The sequence below is a fragment of the Tenrec ecaudatus genome, chromosome 4 (genome assembly GCF_050624435.1).
Source record: "Tenrec ecaudatus isolate mTenEca1 chromosome 4, mTenEca1.hap1, whole genome shotgun sequence".
Classification (NCBI taxonomy): Eukaryota; Metazoa; Chordata; class Mammalia; order Afrosoricida; family Tenrecidae; genus Tenrec; species Tenrec ecaudatus.
In genome coordinates this window covers 202,738,248-202,747,432 of record NC_134533.1, presented here as the reverse complement: position 1 = coordinate 202,747,432, position 9,185 = coordinate 202,738,248, and the positions used below count along the sequence as shown (strand labels likewise).

The following is a 9,185-nucleotide window of genomic DNA, read 5'->3' as shown; positions in this document are numbered from 1 at the left end:
ATGGCCCCAGTGTCCGTGATGGCAGACCCTCACCCCTACACTTTTGACCACTCAATAGACACCATTGCTCTCAGCAAGAATCAGTCCCAAGACCCCCAGCTCCAGAAGTGTGACAACCAGTGGACAGCCCTCTTGGAGTCTTCTAAAGTGGGGGTATCCTGCCAGGACAAAGTGTGCTTCCAGTCTCAGGAGGAGCTTCCCAGCACCAACCCCCTTCTCATAAAGACCCCAGACCATGCCCAGAAGCACAAGGTTACCGGAAAGCAGGTACTACCTGAGCAACCTGACAGCCTGCTGGAGAAGCCCTTGGTGGGACCAGGCAACTCAACTCTGGGCCCAGAATCCCCACAAGCCCCGAGACCCCAGAAGATTCACCAGGAAGGATCTAACTCTCAGCCAGAGCAGCAGCCCCTTAACGTTTGCAACAATACCTATGCCACGGTGCCACCGTCTGCCCACCAAGCAGCCTGCCACAGAGAGCCCCCCATCCAGGCTCCCAGGGAAGCCCTACAGATCCCTACCTCCAATGTCCCCACCTGCCAGCTCCAGGAAGGTTTGGAAGACCGTGTGTTGGTGTTTGACATGGCCACAGGCAACAGCAGGATGGGGCTGTTGTGTCATGATCCCCTGGGCTCACGGGCAGTGTTAGTGGGCGTCCGACCCAACCACCCATCCATCGGTGTCCCGGAGAATTTGCGGTCTTTTGTCATGCCCATCCACTCCCCTGACAGCAGCCGCCTGGGCTTCTGGTCCACCACACCTGTGCTGTCCAGCCCTGTGCCTTCCAGTCTCTCGTCTGGCAGCTACCGAGAGGTGGCCCTACTTCCAAAGGAGGCCAAGCTCAACATGGAATTACAGAACTCCCCTGGGACCGCGACTCCCATCCGACTTGGAATGTTCACTGGGCCCATCCCACTGGGGATGCCGATGCAGTTTGGCGAGAGGGTACTGACTCAAGTCACCAGTCCCGACTGGCCCAAATCCGATGCAGACAAACATGAAACCAGTCACACCATCTGGGTGCTCGATACCTCAGGGATGCCAGAGGCCTCCATGGTCCAAACCAAGAAACTGCAGTGGATGAACTCAGAGCAGATTCCACAGCCGACTCCTCCAACCAATTCACGGGCACTGTCCCCGACCCTGTCTCAGGAGGACACGGGCCATCACAAAACAGAGGATGTCATTTCCGTGCACTCCAATGATCCTCCTACCGAAGGTGCTGTGAAGGTGCCCCTCACTGGTCAGTTCCCCTTAGCTGAACAGCCCCCTCTGGCCCAGAAGACCCTCCCTGCTGGCCAGGCCCCTCTCATTGATCAGCACCCTTCCACCGAGCAGCCCCCCGGTCAGCTCTTCCTCCACACCCCACCGACACAGCCCCTCACTGCTAAGCAGCCTCCCCTTCCTGGGCAGCTGCTTCTCACTCAGCAGGGGACTCCCAAGGGGCAGCCCCCCTTTTCCAGAGGGCCCCAAGACACCAAGGAGCCCACTCCCTCAAAAGGGTTCCTTATAACCAAAGAGCCTGGACAGGCCTCCAGCCTGTGTCAGGAAGGCGAGTCCGTGAGCCTACCTGCTCCTGTGGGGGTACTTCGGGTGCCCCTGGCCCCTGAGGAGGCTTGTTTCTGTGTGAGCAGAGGGGTCAGTGCCAGGGCAACTCGAGTCTCCAGCATGCCCCAACTCACATGGCAACATGGCAGCTCTCCCAGCGGCCAGGAGGAACATCTTTCCCTGATCACCTTCAGCACGCCTGGCACAGGCTACAACGTCATGCCCGTGGCCATGGTAGGCACCGACTCCCAGAATGCCCGGCTCAAGATGATAGCTGATGGCATCACACGCTCAGCAGTGGCTGCTCGCCTCGGCCTGGTCAACGGGACATGCAGTGAGCTGGTGTCCACCGGGGATGCTCTGCCATCGCCATCCCCAGGGATCTGCCGCCACTCCCCGGGCACCTACCAGGACACGGCGGCCGTGGTGATAGACACAGGCACAGGCTTCACCAAATGCGGGCTGGCTGGGGAGGACCACATCCTCAGCCTCGTGCCCTCCCGTGTCCAGCGGCTCCAGCATCCAGCCCAGAGCCAGCCCAGGTATGTAGTCTCCGAAGACCAAGAGGGCTCCTACCCCGTGCTGAACCGAGGCGTGGTTTCCGACTGGGATGCCCTGGAGGTCTTGTGGCAGCACCTCTTCTACTGCCGGCTGCGCATGCAGCCTGAGGAGCTAGCGGTGCTGGTGGCGGACTCGCCAGTCTCCCCTCGCACCAACCGGGAGAAGGTCGCTGAGATCCTCTTTGAGCGTTTCCATGTGCCCGCCATGCAGACTGTGTGTCAGGCCCTGCTGGCGCTCTATGCTTACGGGCGCACCTCTGGGCTGGTGTTGGGCAGTGGCTACGGCACCTCCTACGTGACACCCATCCTCACGGGGGATATGGCCCCTCTGGATACCTACCGGCTGGACATCGCGGGTTCTGACCTCACTGAGTACTTTGCTCAGCTGCTACTGGCAGTTGGCCATGCCTCGCCCAAGACGGGGCTGCTCAACCAGATGAAGGAGGTCAGCTGCTATGTGGCCATGGACGTGGCAGCTGAGATGAACGGCCCCCAGGCTCAGGCTGGGGTGGACTTTGTTCTCCCTGACCAGCGGGTCATCACACTAGGCTCTGAACGCTTCCGCTGCCCTGAGGCCCTCTTCCAGCCCAACCTGCTAGGACTCAGCCAGCCGGGTCTTCCCCAGCTAGCCCTCCTGAGCATCAGCCAGCTGGAGGCCAAGCAACAAGAGCAGTTACTGGCCAACGTGGTGCTGGATGGGGGCAGCACCCTGCTGAGGGGCTTCCCCGAGCGCCTGAGACAGGAGCTGGGCCCCAGGGCCACTGTGTTGGCCTCTCCCCACCGTGCCCTCGCTGCCTGGCTCGGGGGCTCCATGCTGGCATCCCGGGACTCCTTCCAGAACCTGTGGCTCAGCCGTCGTGAGTATGAGGAGGAAGGCCCGTGGGCCATCTATAAGTATCACCTGTGAGCCTATAAAAGTTCTGGCTTGGCTTCCTTTGGGCACTGGAGCATGTTTCAGGCACAGGTGGTACAGGAAGACTAGGGGTCCAGGTGTTGAGTTGTAGGTAGGTGGGGGGGGTGTTGGTCTTCCCAAGGCATAGCCTGCCTCTGACAGGCAAATTCCGTGGGCCCTGGTTATCTCATCTTTTCCAGAGAGCCCTCAAGCCCTTCAGCTGGCATGGGCTCAGGTATGGCCTGACCTTTACTGCACCCCAAGGGCAACCACAGAGAGTGGCTGGTGCTGGGTTTTGCCCCGTTGCCCTGGTGACAAGTGCAATTACCCTTGATTGCCAGCTGGTTGCCATGGCAACTTCAAACATAATGTAATAACCCACACAGCCAAGAGTGAGTCACGAGAGGGCTGGGGTGGGGGGAGGAGCGGGGAGGAGCCCACTCCCCAAGCTCTGGAGGGAAAAGTGCTTGCCTGCCCCATCTTGGGGTTGAGGTGAGCCTCGTGACCAACAACCACACCGTTCTGAAGATGACTGGGCCCCTAGTGTGTGTCCCCAGCAAGAGTCCCTGGCTTTCTTGGAGAGCTGGCCTGGCGATGCAGGTGCCTCCTAGCATCTGAATCTTGGCTGGAATTCTGTGCCGGGTTGGCAGGGGCTCCTGTTGGCCAGCCAGAGTATAAGGGCATGGGGTCAGTGTTGGTCTTTGGTGTCCTGTTATGGGATGGAGTAGATACGGCCTGGCTCATGGGCGGAGGGAGGGCACAATCTGAGTGGATGAGTGAGCCTGTGTTCTGCCCAGAGTGGACATAGAGGCTCGTCCCTGTTTGCCCCCTGGCCCCTCAATCGATCGCCTTGCTGTGCTGAGTCAGACTTGTCAACATTGAGCCCCTTCAGGTAGCCCTTGTCTGTAGGGTGATGGCCAGGCACAGGCCTCCACCACAGGGAATCCTCACAGAGGTGTGTGTGTGGGTGGGGGGAGGGGACGAACAATGCCAAGGCTATCCCAGATCCTGCCCTGACTGGCTCTGAAGGAATGGTAGGAATGCAGCTCGAGGTTGGCCCAGTCCAGGACTTGGACGAGCTGAGAGGACAACATTCTGTGGGCACTACTACACCCTGTCTCCTGTGAAGAGGGCAGCTAGAGATTAACACCAAAACCCTGGAGTCAACCCTGCCCTTCATGCGCCTTCCTGCTTGGGGGCTGATGGGAGAAATCATGCCCCCAGCTACAGCCCCCTGGTTCTTCAGCTTGCCCACTTAGAAGGCAAAGACCTGGTGGCTCTTACACACTGGTGAAGGGCTGCCCTGGGTGGGGGTACTGGGAACAACCTGCTATGTAGGGTCATTACAACCCCTGCTCTGCTCCCCCAAACAGTCCCCCAGGCTCAATGCACCCCTTCCATGTTGTGTTCTCATGTCCTGATGGTGCTCCCCCAGATTCAGCCTCCACAATGCTGTCAGGCAGGAAGAGAGGCGGGGAGGACCAGCGGCTCCAGGGACCAGCCACAGCATCTACACACACGTGCGGGCAGGCATGCCTGGGTGCACACTGAATGCAGACACACGTGCCCTTGAGCACCACTATGCACACGGTGCTATGCCATCTCCCTTGGTACAAGAGCGCAAGCATACACACACACACACACACGTGCTCATATACCCTGACACGTGCTCTCTTCCTCTCTCTCGCACACACACACACAAGACCAAGAAGAGGTGGAGTACTGCCAACAACAGCAGGGCTCCAGGGAGTCACCCCTTCTCCCTGCCTCAAAGTCCCTCCTCACAGCTTCCCCACAGGCTTCCCACTGATGGCTGCATAACTAGCCAAGGCAAAACCCATGTGTGACATCCTTCAGGGGCTCCGCCTTATTCAGAGAGCCATTGCTGACAGGGCAGGAGGCAGGTGAGGCAGGTGATAGAAAGGACCCAGCACCATGCCACATCCATTCATGCTGGAGACATTAACGAAGAAGAAAACCCAAAACTGCCATCGAGTCAGTTCGGACTCCCAAGATGAGGAGTCAGCTTAGCCCTGCAGCTGCCAGCTTCCCAGGAGACTCTGGCTCAGTGAGGGGCTTGATGTCCTGAGGCCCAAAAGAGCCCCCAGGGCTGAATGAAGTGACCCAAAGCCAGGTACAGGTTTAAGGATCCCTTTGACACACCCCTTCTGGAGGGAGACATTGAGGGGCTTTGTTAGAATTACTCATCCCTCAGGTGAGCCCATCCTCACCTGGTCAGTCCCTCTTGCTATCAGCCATGAGGAACCCTACAGGGGTACCAAACCTCACTGTGGGAGAAAAACACCCCCTTGACGTGGGTCCACCCTCCCTCCTGAGCCAGGCCAGAAGACTCACTGGGAGGGGGCAGGAGGAGCAGAGAGGCCTAGACCTGACCTTCAGGCACTGGGTCTCATGCCAACCAAAGCCAGAAAACCGTCTAAAGGCTTCCTTGAAAGCTTCCTGCTGGCAATGCTGAGCTCGCTCCAGTTGGGTGGCCAGGTCTGGCAGGGCACCTGGGTGTTCTCCCAGGTCTGTGTGTCCCTGGTAGTGGTATTGCACATGAAAGAGTTGATATTGATTCGTCTTGGGAGCAAGCAGCATCCACACCATGTTGCAGTCAGTTTTTATCAAGTGGGAAGTTCTGTGCCACACAGGGGCAGGCAGACTGGTCCGACCAAACTGGCAGGGACTACTGGAAAAGACTTTGGCCTTGCCAGCTTAGGAAGTGGGCTGGGGTAAGAAGCTGTGCCACTCTCATTGACAATTGACAACACACACACACACACACACACACACACACACACACACACCATGTGCTCCTAGCCAGTGACTGACTGCCCACTTGCTTCTCTCCTTTAGGCTTTGGGGGACTGGCCGCTGCCCCACTCCTAGAAACTGCCTGCCTTCTGAGAGAGACTTTTGTGCAGCTCCCACCCCACCCCCCCTTGCCATTTAAACCCTGCTACCTACAATGGACATAGGAAGGGTCCCCTCGGCCTTTGTTGCCAGTTGGGGAGTTGGAGGACCGCACAGAGCAGTCAGTGTCCCCGGGCTTCGCGGTCATCCAGCTTCTTCACAGCCAGCGCGTGGGATCCCAGCCTCAGGCGCTTCCTGGGCCCGGGGCGGGGCGGGGCGATGGGAGCGAGGCCCCGCCCACAGCCCGCCCCCGGCCCGGGGTGCGAATCCGGTGCTGGCGAGCGGCGCGCGATGCTAGAGGTTCTCAAGCCGAAGCGGCTGCAGCTTGCGCCGCGTCTGCCCCGCGTGCCCGGAGCGGATTCTGCCCGCCGCCCCCGGAGCGCCCGGCGCCCCGCTGAGCCCGCGGTCGCTTCCTCCCGGTGACGGACCGGCGCTGCAGGTGCGGGGCGGGGCGGGGCGGGGCGGGCCGGCCGGCCGGGGCTCGGGGCCAGCCTCCGGATCGCACCTTGGGGAGATCCGGGGGATTGAGCGCCAGCGGCCCGGGGTTCGGGGCGCTGGGGGGCGCGAGGCCGCGGCGAGGGCTCGGGGTCCCGATCGGGCCGGCGCGCGCGGGCTCTGCAGATTCGGAGGCGACGGCGTGCGGGGTCGGTCTAAAGTTCCTGGTCGCCTCGGGCTGGGGTCCCGGGGAAAGCGGGGCAGGTCCGCCTGTGGTCCAGACAGACACCCCCCCCCCCCCGCTTTCCCCTCCGGCTCCGGCTTGCTGGGCTCCGAACTGTGAAAACACTACCCCTCCACGCTTCGTGGTGTCTCTCGCAGATGGGGGGGGGCCGAGGGCACAGCCAGCCCTCCCCGCTCCCAGAGCTGCCTCCAGCCCCTCCCAGCTGGCCCCCTCGCTCCCGCGAAGCAGTCACTAATTTCCATGACAACGGAGAGTTCTTTATGGGCGACAACCCGACAGGGGCTGGGCGGGGCTGCAGCGGGATGGGGAGCTAGGTCCCCAGCCCCTGGGGACCACGGCCCCTCACCCCACAGTCTACTTCCAGCTGTAAGCCTTCACGTGGAGGCCAGCGCGGGTCTGGGGCACCGTGCGCGGTGGGGGTGGGGGTGGGAGCAGCACATGTTCCCACTGGGGTGCGGGGCTTGGCGCTCACACGTGCGCCTTCCGCATGTGTGCGCTGTGCCACTGAGCCAGCGGAGGCGAGCAGCGCTGGGGAAGGGGGTCAAAGTGACACCACGGTGGGGTGCCTGGCAGGGGGCGCCTGGGGCTCAAACTGTGAGATGAGCCTGTAGTGTCTGGCGGAGACCCTGGCTCTTGAGTCCCAACCCCCCACTCCTCACTGCCTTTGTCCACACAGCATCACCTCCCACCCCCCATTCCTATGAGAAGAGCCTGCTACCCCAGGTCCCTGCTAGGGAGCCAGGCCCTCTGTCCTCTGTCCCTGTCCTGTGTCTAAAGCATCCCTGCCCCTGTCTGCACTCCACTCTCAGACGCTTAAGCTTTGAGCCTCCTAGAGCCCCCTGCGGACACCTCCCCCTTCCCCCCCTTTAATTGATTCCTGCCAGCTCCAGCCACCTGCGGGCCCTGGTTTCCTCAGCTGAAAATTAGAGTCTCCCTCTCCTTCAGTGCCAAGCTGGTCCCTGGGTGAAGTGGGGTGTTCTCTCTCTCTCTCTCTCTCTCTCTCTCTCTCTCTCTCATGGCATTTGGGATGGCGCCCCAGGGGCCCTAAGCTGGCTGTTCACATGTCTACCATGCTCTCTCCAGCCCTGTGTCCTGGCCATCCCTCCTAGGCAGGCAAGCAGTTCCCTGTTCTGGGAGGAGACCATCAAGCCCTTGATCTCTGTCCAGGGAAACTGAGGCATAGGGGCAGGGCCCTGCAGTTGTTTTAGACTTAGGTTGCTTGAGGTGCTTCTTGGAGCCCTCCCCTGACAGAATCCACCACAGGGGGATTGGGCTGAGGTGCAGGAAGGGTCCTTGGGACCCAGGGTCTGGGGAGAGCTGCCGGTGAGGGGCCTGGCTAAGTGGAGGGTAGAGCTGGGTCCCCTGAGAGGAATCGCTGTGAACAGAGGCAGCCAGGTTTCTGGGCCTCCTTTCTATCCCTCTACTCCAGTGCCTTCCATATGTGGGACCTGCCTCGTGTCTCTGATGACAGCGAGAGAGCCTGATGATGCCCGGGCTGAGGGGCTGTGACAGTCTACTTCCCCACAGCTTGCACACCTAGCTCAGGAGGGTTTGGTATGAAAGGTTCAGGCACCAGCACCAGGGACAGCTCTGACCTAGGTGCTCAGAGCCTATGGCTATGGGAGCCTGAGGGCTCTGCTGGGCACCCATAAGCCACTTCTGTGACGGCACCTCCTTTCTTGCCTCCTGGTATCCCCTCCATCACGGATTTTGCTTTGTCTCTGCTTTTCTCTCTCTCTCTCTCTCTCTCTCTCTCTCTCTCTCTCTCCCTTTTTTCTAAAGTCTCTCAGTACCCCTACTTCCCCTTCTGGATGGTTCTGTATCACAGAAACTCCTTATAAGGAAGAAAGCAAAAGAAAGTCTCAGACTTATTGGGGAGGGGGGCTCGCCAATACCTCTCCTTTTCCCCTCCCTATGTTTTAAAACTTCTATGACTATAGCAACACTTGACTCCAGTGCTTTCCTCTGCATTTGCCTGTTTCCGTACACAGGAAAGCAGGGTACCTGGGAAAGACCAGCTGGCTCTTGTCTCTGCCTGCATGACAAGGGCTGAACTTTCTAGAAGTAGTGCTGCACTGTATGCCCACCTCTGAGACTGAAGAGATGCCCCCTACCTGGAACAGGGAGAATAAGCCCCAGGAGCTGTGGACATTCATGGTTTAGTTGGGGCCTGAGGCCCCCAAGCTACCTCCCTGACCAATCCCCTGAAGCTGTTGAATGGTGGACTAAACATTTAGCTCTGCCTGGAAACCCAGACTCAGGACGTGGCCAGGCCTCCAATGTCTCTGGCTCTGCAAGTGAAGCCTGCGCTATGGGCCAGGCAGCTGTGGGCCTGGCCATATCCACTGCATCAGGAAGCAGCCTGAGCTCCAGAGAGAGGGAGAGAGACAGCAGGGAACAGGAAGGGGTGCCTGCAGGCTGGTGTTCACAGCTGCCACTAAATTGGGAGGTGTTGCCCACAGTCAGTCGTTGGGAGGCAGCTGGAAGCCTCCTGGGTGCCTCTCGTACTCCCTGGATTTACTGCAAGCTCAGGAGCCTACATGGGGCTGAGAGGCTGGGGAAAACCAGGAGAGGTGGGACCTGAACTCAG

At 60.0% G+C, this 9,185-nt stretch overlaps 1 protein-coding gene across 1 annotated transcript; it reads left to right on the top strand.

Moving 5' to 3' along the window:
• Positions 1-3,015, top strand: LOC142446174 (uncharacterized). Its single transcript, XM_075547917.1, has one exon. The coding sequence runs from the start codon at positions 1-3 to the stop codon at positions 3,013-3,015; it is 3,015 nt and encodes a 1,004-aa protein (XP_075404032.1).
• Positions 3,016-9,185: the final 6,170 nt, after the last annotated feature.

Bases quoted from the DNA above. Each gene is read 5' to 3' on its own strand.
- LOC142446174 (XM_075547917.1), top strand. From the start codon at position 1: ATGGCCCCAGTGTCCGTGATGGCAGACCCTCACCCCTACACTTTTGAC.